Source organism: Quercus robur, chromosome 9 (assembly GCF_932294415.1).
Source record: "Quercus robur chromosome 9, dhQueRobu3.1, whole genome shotgun sequence".
Taxonomy (NCBI): domain Eukaryota; kingdom Viridiplantae; phylum Streptophyta; class Magnoliopsida; order Fagales; family Fagaceae; genus Quercus; species Quercus robur.
The window spans coordinates 48369312-48385376 of NC_065542.1; the positions used below are offsets into that span (position 1 = coordinate 48369312).

The following is a 16065-nucleotide window of genomic DNA, read 5'->3' on the forward strand; positions in this document are numbered from 1 at the left end:
ATCTGTAATGACCAATGAAAAAAATTGGCACATGGCCACTGTGTTTTGGTGAAGATTGGCATATTAGACAAATAATTTAGCAGAAACTATGGAGATCTCACTTCCAACTCTTACATGATTGGTTGGAGAACGATTAGAAATCAAGCTTTAGACCTGTGATGATACCATAATCTATAACTACCATTTCAATTTTTTTTCAAAAATTAAGGACTCATAGATACAGTCAGACTATAATGATACCACAATCTGCTAATGATTCCTGTTCATTTTGTTTGAACTAACAATGGCGGGAAAATCATTGGCTTTTATCCATAAAAATGTGGGATTCTTCTTATATCTTTTTTTGTGTGTGAAGACGATAAATTCAAACATTCTTTACCAGTCAACATTTCTAAACTCCAATAAAACATTTCCTTAGCTTTGGCATTTTTATACCTTTTCTAAGGCCTTTTCTATGCATAAAAATGAAATATAGATGAACTACATGGACATCAATAGTCCAGTTATGTATGAAATACAAACTCAGCAAAAAATAGCAGAAGGCAAGTAAAACCAAGCAACAAAGTATATACATCAAAACAGGGAAAAATGAATTGTAAACTGTTGAAAGTAAGAAAAGAGGCACTCAGGATCAAACCAAGCATGGAAACAAAGTTGAAGAGGTGAGCACTGATCAAGCAACTAAAACACAGAGTAACTGGGCTAGTGCAGAATTGCTAGACTTGATTGAAGTAGTCCCTTACAATGAACACTTCATTCATACCCTTGAAGAAGCTATGCCACGTGGATAGGAGAAGCAGTTACCAGTTTCGATCAATGTACACGTGGACAAGTAGTTAGGATTGTTTGTAACAGTTTTTCCTTTAATTCCGGAGTTAGTTACTTCCTTTCCTTACTTAGATTGTATGTATAGGAGTAGTTATGTATTATCAATTCATTGTATTCCATTTTTCTTCAATCAATAAGATCAGAAGTTCTATTTAGAGAGAGGGTGCTGCCATGAATTATAAGGAAAACATCTTAAGCAGAAATGTATTCAAAACATGTCCAACTAGCAAAAGCGTGATCCATGCATCAGATTTCTCGCTAGGTAGAAGCATCATTGCACGCGTATTTAAATAAACTCATGTAAAGACAAGAGCATAATTTTTCAAACAGATCATAACATAGATTTTTTTTCAAACCAAGTTGATACAAACATGAATTCTAGTCCACTTCACGCAAACAACGGGGGTGGGGGGGAATTAGCATTGGAAAATGGCTTTCTACTGGGCAAGTGATCATAGCTTTAAGGCCTCAATTGTGCAAGCAAATTCAAACCCATCTTTTATCTCATATAATTCGATAGAATTTGAAGAAAATTAAAAATATATTCAAATATAAAAAATAAAAAAAGGTCGTACTTAATAAAGAAAACTTTCACTTTTGTAGGGTCTAGAAGAGGTGATTGGTAAGCAACTTCACTCTCAACTTTTATTTGGGGAGGCTGATTCCAGGAATCTACTCAAATAAAATAAGAACAATTAATTTCCCCCTCTTTTGAAGGGAGAAAATTATATTCCTGAGATTTAAAGTCACTCTAGTTAAAAACTGAGTTCTGCAAAATCCTTTAAACCTGGCCACTATGTAAAATAGTATTTTTTTTTTTTTTTTTTACTAGGAACTGACTGCAAGAGGCACAGATCCCAGTTCCTGAAAATATACTTCCACAAAATTATTTGGACCAGAGAAAGGATAAAAGACCAAACAAAAAAAATTTCAGAGACCAACCAGCCAAGACATGAGGTGCTTTGTTTCCATTCCTATTGACCCAATGGAAGATGCATATGGGAATATTGCAGGCTATCAGCTTGGCCTCTTTAATACAACAATTCACTCTCCAAGCAATACTCTGTGACTGACCTTGTCCTGCCTCTATACATTCCTTATAGTCGCTCTAAGTGACTTTCCTCCCCAATTTTAGCAATTCAGCCAGCTGCAAGCCTGCGAGGCCCAAATAATGGCTTCTGCCTCTGCTTGAACAGGATAATGGTGTCAACCTTTTTTGTGACAGCCAATACCATTGTCCCTCTCCAATCTCTAGCAACCACAGCTACAACATAGAAATTCTTGCCTATTGCAACATTACAGTTTAACTTTGTAAAGCCTTGTGGAGGATTAGACCAACAGTTAGATGTTGAAGAGGATCTTCTAGGAGGTGCTATGTAAAATTGTTTTAACTTTCAAACAACTTTGAAATTGTATCAAATTTAATAAGGAGGTGACTTCAGACTATACAACCCTAAATTTTCAACCAAAGGATCCACTTCTACTCTGACTTTTGAATTTTTATTTTTTGGTTGGAAGAATCTACATATTAAATTAGTTTATTTCACAATACATAGTACATTGTGTTTGAACAGAGTCTTCTTGCTGATAATTCAATGGCACCATGGCTATTCCAAAATCAAACCTTAATTTTCCAGCAACATTCACTCAAGCTATCTATTTCTGAATTAATGCAACCGAGCCTATTCAAAACGCCATAACAAATATGCTCAACTAATTAAAACCTATAATTCTAATCATTTCAAGTAATCTCTTGAGTATGGCCAATTAGATATTGGTATTTGTGAGTCTAAAAAAGTACAGGCATTTTGACTTTAGTTGTCCATTAACGAGATAAATTTAATGTAGTTTTCTAGAATAATTTTGAAAACTCTTTTACCATTACAAGAAATAGAATTCAACAACAAATCAAATGACCATCAATTCCTATTTTTCTTTGCATTAATGTCCTTTCAAATTGAATTAATACCCCGTTTGAATGAGCCCCTTAATTTAGAGAAAGATAGTAGAAAGTGACAAAAACCTCCGATGATGCAAATCAAACAATGCAATGGGGAGATGAACTCCGGCATTCAACAATGCAAAAGAAATTGATTGAATACAATGTAATAATAGTACCTTGGCATATTTCTTCAAAATTTGATTAAAGGGTTCTTGATTTTTTTGATGGTGGATATGGATTGAAGCCAGAGTCACTGTTTACAGAAGGATGGACCACTGAAGGAGAACCCAAATCAAACCCATCACCATCCACTACCTTCAAGTCATTATATCCAATTCTTGAAAAGGGAGAGGCAACTGATGACACACACAAATCGCTCCCATCATTATGAATGCCTATCAAACTTGAGTCAAAACCATTATTTGATGTGTCTGTTGAAAGCCTTAAAACTTCTACATTGTTGAAACCCCCATGATGTATATTTGAATCATTAGAAGTAGGGAATAGAGGTAGTGAAGGCGAGAGTACAGTGTTGTCAAAGCCATCATCAACATTTTCACCATTTTTAGGAATGATAACTGAACTCTTAGGACGACAAATGCATTCCACATGGACCCCCAACCTTTCAATGGTAGGAGCAATTTTTCCACCAGTTTTACTAGTCCAATGAGAGATTTTACTTGAAATCTCAACATGATTCCGATCACTTTGAATCAAGTCTCCAAATTTTTGCTGCAATAGGCTATGAGGTGCACCGTAAAACCACAGATGATCATACTGAAAATCTCGAAATAGTCTCTGTAGGAGCAGTCGTTTATGACCATTGATGGAAATGTGGAAAACACAAACACAACTGTATGTGTCTTTATCAGTTAGCTGATCTAGACAAAAAGCAAGACAAAGAGCAAATGTTGGAAATTCTGGACCAATCCAGAATGATATGGAACTTTCAACACTTTGATGGTTGAACCACTTTGGAATCTCATATCTTGGTACTACAATTTCATATTCACATCTAGTGTCATCTTCATCATAATTTTCAGCTACAGAGAACTCAGATGGGGAGAGCCAGCATGGGAAATCAATCTGATGCAGTAATCTGATAGATGGTTGTGAATCCATTAATATGTCTTCTTTCACACCTAAACATCTCATATTTGGTGGAAGCTCTAAAATTCTTCCAAACTGCATGCAATTAAGAAATTCAAGAAAGTGAATTTTACCAAAGGAAAATAATTAGTTTATATTGTAATAGCAATGTAAAATCTACATTGAATTCTAAAATAATGTGTACAATGTTGTAACACATTTGCCAAAGGTGTACAAGTACAATGTAAACCTATAATTACTGGTGAAGGAAAATTTTTAGTTTATATTGAGGTAGCAGTAGCAACATAAGATTTACATTGTAAACTAAACAAATGTGTACAACATTATACACCTATAATTATCCTTTAGCAAATTTGGTAAATTATTTTATTAGGGAACTGAAAATGTTTATTTATAACTTTAAGAGAGAGAGGTACCTGAAGAAATAATTTGCTTAATGATTGTGAATTCAACGAGAAGCAATTTGATGCATCAACTTTTTCTATACATTCTGGAAGCTTTGGAATTTCTTGAATGAAGTGGCAATCTCTAATGTCAAGCGAATGTAATTTATTGAATCTGATAATGCTTTTTGGAAGGGTATAATCTTCACTCCGTATGAGTAAACATTTCAACGCAAGGGGGCACCAAGAATTCAAAATAAAATCTATTTCTAAACCATTTTTAGAAAAACAAAGAAAGAGGACATTCAAGCTCCGAAACCCATTATTGGAAAAGCCACCATAAGAATTGCATAGTACTTGTCTACCAATCTCCACGTCTTTTGGAAATTTGACATAAAGATAGATTTCACAAAGATGTTGCAATTTATAGATGCTACTTGGAAGATGACCCGAATGGAAATCAGAGCCTAGGAATAATTGATGAAGCCCAATGAGATTTGCAAATGATGGAGGCAACACTTTAATAGCTGTCCCACATAGATTTAAATACTTTAAACCTTCCATTTCTTGTGGCATATTGGGGAACTTCTCAACCTTTGTGCATCGATAAAGACTTAAATGTTTAAGAGATTTCATCGTGAGACAACTTGGAAGGATTTGAAGTTCAATGCAATCTGTGAGGTCCCACTTTTCAAGCTTATCAAGTTGTCCAATGGACTCATGAACCTCCATTAAATTTTTACATCCACGGAGATTCAATTCCTTTATGTTTGGGGTAGTTTTGTTGAGGTCGGGTAATTTTCTAATGTAATGACATGAGTGAAAATTCATATATGTCAAGCTCTTGAATCGTATTTTCTGTTGAAAAAAAATCAAAATTTAGTTTTGACAAACTTTAACATAAATTTTAATGAATTAATAGTATATGAATAAATAAAGTTGATCATACCTCGAGAAGCTTGTCCAATATAACCTGACTTTGCGGCATGTTAAGTGCAATGAGGTTTTGTGCACGAAAATTGGATGGCAAAGAAGATAGAGGAAATCCAGGCCAATCAAGCAACCTTAATCCATTGGGAAGATATTCAATACCTCCACAAATATCTATATTATCAACCATAAGGAATTTGAGATTTTTCATCTTCTCAAGAAATTTAGCTTCTAATTGCATCTCTTCTGGTTCAGGTGAGCATATCATCATGCCTCGAATGTTTTCCGATCCCTAATTGGACAAAAAATTACATAAATCACATCATTCAAAAGATTTCATAAAAAAAATATAATAATTACTAAATCTTATCCATATTATTGGACATGAATTTCTTCCATAACAAAAAAATAAAAAATAAAAAATTATAAGGAAAAAAATGGTCATTATATTTACTTTATGAAGAAAATGATAAAGGAGAATGAAACTAGAAGTTATACCGTATTTTCCATTAGCACTTCAACAACATCCTCATAACACCATAGTCTGCTACGTTTTCCAGGCATTTGTGGTGATTCTTGTCTAACAATTTCTTTGCCCATTTGTTGCAGCAAGTCATGCATCCATAATTTGTTAGATCGATCAACAGTTACGAGACACTTATCAGTAAGTTTTTGAATACCAATAATTGGGTATAGATTGCAACCATTTAGTATATCTACAACATATTCCTTGTAATGCCCTTTGAAGAAACATGCAATATCAAGGAAAATATCTTGTTCAGTTTCATCCAATCCTTGATAACTTATTTGGAGTATTTTTTGAATATCTTTGTCAGGAATTTTTTTATACTTATCTAATGCACTTTTCCATTGCATTTCATTTCTTCCACACAAATCAGCACCAATTATTGATAGAGCTAATGGAAGGCCCTTGGCATAACATATAACTTGATCAGTAAGTTCTAAATAATCTTCCTCAGGTTTGTTTCTTTGGAAGGCATGCATACTAAATAGTTCAAGAGCTTCATGACCGTCTAACTCTTTAACCTCATAGGTTGAATGACCTATTCTTAAAGAATGTAATAAATGTTTGTTTCTTGTTGTTATAATAATTCGACTTCCCAAAGCAAACCAATCACATCCTCCAATCAATCTTTCTATTTGGTCCAATTTATCCACATCATCAAGGATTACAAGAATTCTTTTATTGCGAAGTCTGTTCTTTATCACACTGGTTCCTTTCGATTCACTTCCCACCTTCAGTTGTCCATCCCCTAAGATCTCAAATAGAAGTGCCTCTTGTAGTTGGATTATACCATTAATTGCCCCTGACTTGTCTTTAACATTTTCTAGAAAGCTGCTTCCTTCAAAATGATCAAAAATTCTGTTATAAATAGCTTTTGCGATGGTTGTTTTACCCACTCCACCAGGACCATACATACCTATCATACGAACATCATTTGACCCAATATCTAAATGCAATGTTATGGCCTCTACACGAGAATTTATTCCAACCGGGTATTTAGCAACAACTAATGGCATCCGATTTAATTTAGAATTTGAGATTTCTTCAACAATTCTTTGGATAAATTCAAATTCAGTGCAGCTGTCATTCACAAAGAATCAAAGACATGTAACTAGTTAGACTATAAATTGAAAATGAACTTAAACTAAATTCTAGATGTTCAATATGTGCATTACAACTAATCAAAGAACTGTCATTTAGTAAGCGTCATGTAATTTAAAGATCTAAGAACTAATATTTTATTAAGACTTTTTTTCTTATTGTTTTTGTTAGGAAATTAGTTTTAGGCAGGAAGTTGTATGGAAAATCCAGTTAGATCGATTAGGAATACAAATTTATTGGAATCCCATTTATGATACTTGAAAAAAAAAATTTTAATTTTCTTAAATTTTTTTTAAACAACATGCATGAGATCAAAACTTCAAATTAATCAGTAAGATAATCTAATATTAAGTTCATTTATTTTTACTATTGACCTATGGTTAACCATAATTATTATCATATGGTACGATGGGCAAATTAAGCCAGGTAGGGGGGGTGGGGGGGGGGGGGTGTGTTGTGGGGGCAATTGCACCCCATTCCACCCTAAGCTCCTTAAAGTTCTTTTAAAATTAATATATTAATTTTTTATTATACTTCAAAATCAAAACTAAAAAATAAAAAAACCCTTTTAATTCTACTAATGTAATCAAGGAATATATATTCACCGAATTTTATTGTCGCAGTATCTCCTAGACAATGTACCGAATTTTATACGTTGTTTTTTATTATTAGTTATAAATGCAGAATAATTCTTTTAGAAATCTATATAATTTTAGGTCTTTTGCAATCAACCCACCATGGTTGGAAATGAAATATATGATAGAAAGAATAAACATTATTGCTTTTAATTAATTCAAAAATAGAACATTAATTATACAACATATATAAAATAAATAAATAAAAAATCAAGTCACAAATAGAACATTTTAAAATTTTCGAGAGTATGATCATATTGCTATTACTTCTATTTTTTTTAATTTTATATAAAAAAAAAATCTAATAATTTGTTTGATTATCTTACATTTAGATTAATCTTTTCACTTCATACATAAACGACTATATATGCGTTGATTATTTTTTACTTGTTTGAAATAAAATTATAGTTTTCTCAAAAAAAAAAGAAAAAGAAATAAAATTATAGTTAGCTTAAAATACGAAAAAGTAGCATTCACTTATCAACGATTATACTAACTCTAGCTTATACAAGGCTGAAAAAACTGATTGAAACCAAGTACAAAATATAATTTATGACTTACTTTTACATTATATTTTCTACTTTAATCAATCTTTTTTAATAGAGTAAGTAATCTTTTTCTAATATTAATAAACTTTTTTAGAATTAATTTTGTCTTAAAAATTTATTCTAATCTTGGCTTTGCCACTATATAATAAGTGATACATATTGAGCTGAACTTAAAAGGTACTGTATTGTAGATGCATATCGATTATTATCATGAATTGCACGACACGTAAATATGTATCATAGAAATTGTATCGTATGAATTGTATAAATTGAATAATACATAGACATATCAATTTGAATTGAGCCTTTGCGCTAAAATTTGTGCTTTGATTTAAGTTCAACAAACTATTAGACTTGTTTTTAACATAAAATTATTGGACTACTCACTTTAGCCACTAATATATCCATAAGCCTCTCTCTCTCTCTCTCTCTCTCTCTCTCTCTCTCTCTCTCTCTCTCTCTCTCTCTCTCTCTCTCTCTCTCTCTCTCTCTCTCAAAAGAAAGAGAGGTATAGTTTATATGAAAGTGCAAATTTCTTTTCTATATTGTGAATAAATTACTAATTGAAAATACAAATATATATATATATATATATATATTTATAGGTCCAAGAAACTCGAATGCAAATAATAAAGGTAAAGAAAAATCTATTGAAATAGTTTATTTAAATATTAGTGATTAATGATGATTGAATTTTCCATTAGTTAGTTAAATATTTTCTAATTTTATAATAAAATATACCTCTTATATGTAAATCTATAATTTTCTAAATAAATTTTATAAAGTATTTATCTATCTTATGGTAGAGAATATGATATGTAATACACAATTTAATAAATGAAAATTTGATTCTTGATACGATTCAAGTATTGACAACTATGTAACTAACTACCTTATTAGAAGATACGACAAGAAAAAAAAATCCACAATTTTGCAAAACTTAGAAACAATAGTAGTAGTTGTTGTTTAACAATAAAATGTAGTGGTCATTACTCATTACAAATCATTAGAACATGTAAAAGCACAAAAGTATTCATTAAATATAGGAACTTACTCATGCTTGTAATGCCAACCAGATATATTGGCTGCTTCATATAAAGATTCCCTCCAAGTCTGCACCCTTTTGTTATCATTTAGCTTTTCTTCATGTTTAGTCAATGCTTCTCCAAACTTTCCTTTTTGATTACGAACCTCTGATGGATTTACGTTATAAAAAACCGGTCGCACCAATTGGTCATTCTTTTTACACTCAACAATCTTTGCAAGTTCATCCAAGCACCAGGTGGATGATGCATAGTTCTCAGAGAATACGATTATCGAAATCATTGAGTTTTCAATAATTTTGAGAAGTCCTATAGAAATTTCTTCTCCTTTTTTAAGGTTATCATCAATGAAGGTGTTAATACCCCGTTGACGCAAAGTATTATACAAATGACCTATAAAACCAAGACGAGTATCTTCTCCTCTAAAACTCAAGAAGACATCAAAGTTCTTGAATTGGGTGAAAGAGGATGATGAAGCTCTTTTGCTGGTCACAAGAGCCATTGGGATTTATGAGCAGACGGTTGTAAAGTTCTGAAAAGAGAAGAAAGAAAATTGTAAAGTGTTTATCAATATAACCTAGGAGAGTGAACGACAAATTAGGTAGAGGCTAAATGCAAGCAAGAGGAGCCCTTAAAGTAGTTAAGCTTGCTTCCGTGTGACCAACAGCTCTTTGAACTTTTAAGTGCCATATTGATGCTTTTTTACTTTGTCTTTGGTGTGACCAAGTCTTTGAACTTTCCACTAACAAAATAAATTGTTATTTTTAATGACAAACCATAGATCTAGAAACAATCAAACAAATGGTAAATCCAACCAACCTATACGAAGATCAGATAAAAGTAGCAGACATCCTTCTTCCACGCAATCCTGCAAAGTGTATAGAGAGACCCACACGTTTTTTTGTTTAACTTTCCTGGAAAAGTAGCAATCTTTAGCCTATCACCAATCATTCAGTACTAACTTTTCTTTTTTCTTTCAGATTTCTCCAAAAAACTAGGAAAGATTTATAGATGAAAAACTACTTTTGTTCCTTTTCCTTTCTTGGAAGTCCATTTACTACTTTGTACGTAGTTTGTATCGAATATCATATATTATACTTTACTGTATTATAAAAATTGGGTTTAAAAGTCGTAATTGCTCCAAATTACAAAAAATTTATTAAATTTCTATTTAAAAAATTAATTTTAGATATTAATTGGGTGGCATACAACTACTATACCTAAGAGACCTAATCAGTTTGAACAACAAAAACTAAATTAACAAGCTATGTCTTTTCTAATTTTACATCATAGGTCCTTCTTTCTATTTTTTTTTCCATTTCAACTTTTTGAGATGAGAAAGTCTATATCCTTTTTTATTTTACATTCAACTAACGGACATTTTATCTTTCATATCAACTTCTTCAAGAAGTTAACGTCACGGACTCCTTTCTTTTCTTTTCTTTTTTCCATATCAACTTCTTGAGATGAGAATGTCCATATCCTTTTTGGTTTTACATACAACTCATGGACTCATTTTATTTTTCATATCAACTTCTTCAAGAAGTTTAGGGTGTATACACACACACACGCGCGGTTATTTGATGTATTTTTTCATTCTCCTACCAATTGTACAATTTTTTTTAATTTAGTCTTTCCTTCTCCTACCTACAACACCTACAACCTCACAAATATGTATTTATTTACTCTAATTTTTTTATTATAATCAAATTGAATAGGTTTTATGTATTTGTTGCTATTGTTTAAGTTAATTCCCTTAAATTTGATATATTTTATATGCTTATGGTTTGAGAATCAATGATTAAATATTGTTATACATGCTTTCATAGCGGTGGATCTTCCTCAAGAATTGATATATTAATTTTTACAAATCTCTTATTCTCCTTTTGGAAGATCTATTATTTTGTATATCATATATGAATTACACGTATATGACATTGGTTCCAATGGTGATATGTTGTTTTCATCCCCTCAATTTTGATTTCGATAACAATCTTCTTTTTAGCTTATGTATTTGTTATAATTTATTAATTGTTTTCATTAAAGTTCTTTTACATACACATTTATATATTTTTTAATTTGACATTAATTTGATGTTACATTATTGCTAAAAAAAAAAAAGAAAAGGGTTAGTACAATTCTAGAACTTCTTATTTTCAATTTATTTTTTCTTAAATTAGTATTTTGTAAACTAAAATAGTCCACCAATAAACTATTTTAATATGTTGTATTTCAATACAGTTTTGAAGAATCCAAATTCAACCTTGATGAGAAAGAGAAAAAGATTGAGTCATTGCATTTTGTTAATTTTGATCTTTATAAAGATTGAAAAAGAACAGGTTAGAAAAAAAAAATTATTTTTTGTTAATACTGAGATTTATGTTAGAATGATAACATCTACCATATGTTTTTTTGTAGGACATAACATTTTATTGCACGACCTATATTAAAAAGATCAATTCTGAGAATGAATATGAGTCTCCTAAAAAATTATTAAAAAAAAAGGAAAAATAAAAACATGAACCAAAAAAAAAATATATATATATATATATATTTACTATTGGTTAACTTTGAATATATATATATAAATAGTAATTGATATAAATGGAAAAATAAATATTTCAGATACATGCTGGACATGCAAGTTGGAGACACAACAGAACTTGCAGATATGCAAGTCTAAATAAGCATACAAATATGCCGAAGAATCAAATGCAAGGCATTAAAACATAGGGAGACAGAAAAAAAAAAAAAAAAAAAAAAAAAAAAAAAAAAAAAAGATGTTTGCTACGCAACTTTTCAAACTGGAAGAAGAGGTAAGAATGATAGAAATATGTTATTTGTTTAATTAAATTAATTCTATCAAATTTTGATAGCTTTCTCACTTTTGTTTTGAATATATAATTTTTATGTGTTTGTGTGTGTCTATATATATACACTCATAATGATATGATTTAACTTCAAATTTTAATATTTCACTCACCTCAAATTCTACTAAATGTTTCAAATAATTTAAAATAAATTAAATATTTTGATTATATATCATTATTTTATGTTTTAATATGTAAAATTTATATACTACACACCATGTATGCACAAAGTGACTCAATATATGTATGTATACATGTCGCAAAATTAATTTGTTTTTATCATGTGATTCACAAATTATTAATATAGTTTCAACATATATAACTTTTAATTAATCGGTGCATCGCACGGACATAATACTAGTTTTGTGAAAAAGTTGGTACCAAGCCTAGAAAAAATGACAGTTGTGAAAGATTGCCCACACGCACACACCGAGTCGAAAAGAACACTATGTCATAACTATGTGTAAAATGACCTTAATTTTTAACTATTTGGGAAAATACCACCCTTTTAGAACTTGATATTGCTAATATTGAATTCTGCGTGAATTTGACATTAGCAATGTTGAGTTCTGTGCTTGTTCTATGATAGTGGTAGTCTTTGATGTAGGGATTTTAAATAATAATAAAAAATGTCACGTGGAACTCGACATCAATAATGTCAAGTTCCAAAAGAGTGGTATCTTGCCATATATTTTGAAAATAGGGTTGTTTGACTACTTAGTTTAAAAATTAACAGGGACATTAGAATATTTGGTAATTGACAATTTTTTAGGAAATTTTTAATATCAATTTCATGGAAAATATAAAAATTTATCAAAAATCAATTACTTTTTCTTTTACCATAAAAATATATTTCTAAAATTATTTTCTAAACTAATGTTCTTAAGACATCCATTAATTTTTCCTATTTTTATATATTTTTAATATTTTCCATAAAAGTAGTATCAAAACTTTCCTAAAATGATTTATTAACAAAACCCTTAAGAGTACCATTAACCAAATCTATTTGTTAAAAAATTAGAAGAAAAAAAAAACTATGTTCATAACACTTTCATAACAAATATTATGTAACATATAGTTATTGGTTATTATTAGTGACTAAAAAAGTAATTTTAATTGTCGATTTAAATTATAACTAATAACAATATTTCATTTAAGATTTATTGTGAAAATGTTATAAAAGTAGATATACTCTTTAAAAAATAAATAAATAAATAGATAAAAAGTGTAAAGTTAACTAATCCTAGTATATATTGACTCTCTATAATGACCTTTATGGTACACGCCTCTAATAAATGTACTTTTTGACTTTGAGAGCAGTCATTTGAACAGTAGTAAAAGTCTAATTTTTACTTTTCTTGAAAGATTTTTTTCTTTTCTTTTTGGCTGAATACTCTTTCTTTCCTTTAGCTAGAATTCCCTCTTCATTAGCAACATGGGTTGATTATCTTATTACGAACATTAAAGAGTCTTTCTTTAGCTAGAATTCTCTCTTGATTCGCAATCAGATTTTTCTCTTCATAAACACTACCTTATGGTTAGCTGTGGTTTGCCTTTATTTACTCTATTTCCATATTTAGTTTATAGTATCTTTGTGTTTGATATATAAAAATTGGTTAATCACTGCTTATATATATTTGGCTAATTGTTAGTTTTAGACTAAAAATGATTAAGTTGATAAAATGATGTTTAGAGTTCTAAATATATGCTAGGGTATTATTAGTATTTTTCAAAGATCTTTCTAAAAAAGATCTTGATTCAATTAAATAGTGAATAATTTATCATTGAGAGAGAGAGAGAGAGAGAGATCACCACGGGCTTGCATGAATCCCACTCCATGCCAGGAATCTGTGCCGTATTGGATTTATGCATATGCTAGCTTATCAACAGCAAGGCATTGCCTAGTTGATATTAGTTAAAATGTGTTTTTATGTTCGATCTGTTAAACGATATTTGTATATTTCCAAAAAAGATATCTATTTCTATAAATTTTTTAAAAAATTATGCATAATATTAAAATCAATACATATATCATTATAATAATGAATTTGTGAGTACACTACAAACTCAATAATTTATCAACAAATGTAATTTTTTAAAAATTTATTAAGAATTACATATAAACTTAATAAATTTTTCTTTACATAGTAAATTAAATTAATAAATTATTGGCAAGTATATATATATATATATATATATTTTATTTATTTATTTATTAAGATCTAGGTTACAACCTGCAATTAAATATTTATTCTTTAACTTTTTTATTTTTATTTTTTTTACTTAGGTTCTTTAACTTGTGTTGCTAAGAAGAATAGTGACCAATATACAAGAAGGGTTGGTGTTCTTGTTTCTTTTGAATTTGAATCCGGTGCAATAGTTAATATTATTGTAACATGCAACATAAAGGCTAATAGAATAAAAAGTTAAAAGGTTAAAAGAAAAATTAAAAATAGTTTTCACCCTACCAACTTTTACATGAGACGGTAATTGCGTGGTGTAATAAGCCACTTTATCTCAGTTTGTCTCTTTCCTAGGTCACTCCAAGCCTTTTGTCTAGTCATAATTTCTTTGTTAATCACTTCTTTATATGCTTTCTCTAGATTGATAAAAATCATATAAAGGTCTTTACAGGCCTCTTTATATCCAGCATTTCTACCATTAGGCCACAAGCCTTAAGTTGGTAAGATATGGAAAATTATTATGTATAAAAACAATTTATGAATTAAATTTAATAAAAGATTAAATGACATCTCATGGTTCGACCTTGACCTTGGTTAAGCTCTATCCAACTTCCAACCTCCAAAATTTTGTGCCTCTCACTTCTGGTTTCGCTAAACAGTGTGGGTTTCAAATCCATGCATAAAACACACACAAACATGTAAGAAGAGAAACGAAGAAAGAAAATAAAAATATACCTCCGAGGAGCAAAGTGACACCTACGTTGTTGAAATTCTCAACGAGTTTTCCCTTAACGAGATCAAAAAGTAGTGTGTTCACTCTTGACAAAGCAAATGTGGGATGGCCGACCTCTACATTTGCTTCCACCACGAATTTCCCAACGTCGTAGGCCGTAGCCTGTGCCTCCAATTATCAAAATCTTGCTTTTCGGAGTCATTTGAAAGTGTTTTGTTTGTTTTGTTTTCAACATAAAAAAAGGAGATTTACAATAACAGGGAGAAGAAGGTGGAGTGGAAGTGACCAGAATATCAAGCTATTTGTGGATGAGATGATGAGGTATGGGTTACAATAATGGCCTTTGGTTGGAGCAGAAATGCTTGTTAAAAAGGTGAGACCAAATTCTTACAATTATAATAATAATTATAATTATTATTATTATTATTATTATTTGTGAAAAAAAAAAAAAATATATATATATATATATATATATATTCATAAATAAAGCATTCCACCTGCACTAGATAACGTGAAACAAGACTCAGGACTCAGGGCTCAAGACTCGCAATGTCCAGCCGCAATGTTTGACAAACGGACCGTTTTTATTTTTGGTGGAACCCAACCGCAACTTTTGACTTAAATTTTAAAATGGGTCTGTTTTTGAAGTTGAAAAATGGGTCTGAGTTAAGGTGTCAAACGGAGGTTTGAGAAATTAGGGTATTTTAAGTAATGAGTAATAAGTGACGAAAATTGAGTGAGGTGTGATGACAAAATTCCCTCTTGGTTAGCAATATGGATTGTTATCTACCTAATTCCCTGTTGATGAGCAGCATGGGTTGAATCGGTTGATTCCCCAAGGACAAAATTTAAGTTCAATTATAGTATTGAATTTCACATTAAAAAGAATTGTATTAAGAAATACATATATATAAACTTAATAAGTTTTCCTTTACACTATAAATTAATTAATTATCCACAAATATTTTTTTAAAGATCTACATTACAACCTTTAATTAAATATTTATTCTATAACTTGTTTTTTTATTTTTTTATTTTTTTTACTTAGATTCTTTAACTTGTGTTGATAAAAAGAATGGTGATCAATATCCAAGCAGGGTTGGTGTTCATCTCTTTTGAATTTAGATATTGTGCAATAGTTAAAGTTACTGCACCATGTATGCAACATAATAGGTTTTACCCTACCAACTTTTACATGAGAAAGAAATTATTGGGTGGTACAATATAAGCCAC

The 16065-nt window shown here is 30.2% G+C and overlaps 2 protein-coding genes across 2 annotated transcripts; both read right to left on the minus strand.

Moving 5' to 3' along the window:
• Nucleotides 1–2971: 2971 nt before the first annotated feature.
• LOC126701136 (disease resistance protein RUN1-like) lies at nucleotides 2972–6735 on the minus strand. The gene is made up of 4 exons (XM_050399265.1): nucleotides 5692–6735; nucleotides 5213–5485; nucleotides 4621–5121; nucleotides 2972–3955 (listed from the first exon to the last, which is right to left on the minus strand). Exons 1-4 carry the CDS (start codon nucleotides 6733–6735, stop codon nucleotides 2972–2974), a joined length of 2802 nt encoding a protein of 933 aa, XP_050255222.1.
• A 2318-nt stretch (nucleotides 6736–9053) lies between these two features.
• On the minus strand, nucleotides 9054–9548 carry LOC126701137 (disease resistance protein RPV1-like). The gene has a single exon (XM_050399267.1). It carries the CDS (start codon nucleotides 9546–9548, stop codon nucleotides 9054–9056), a length of 495 nt encoding a protein of 164 aa, XP_050255224.1.
• Nucleotides 9549–16065: the final 6517 nt, after the last annotated feature.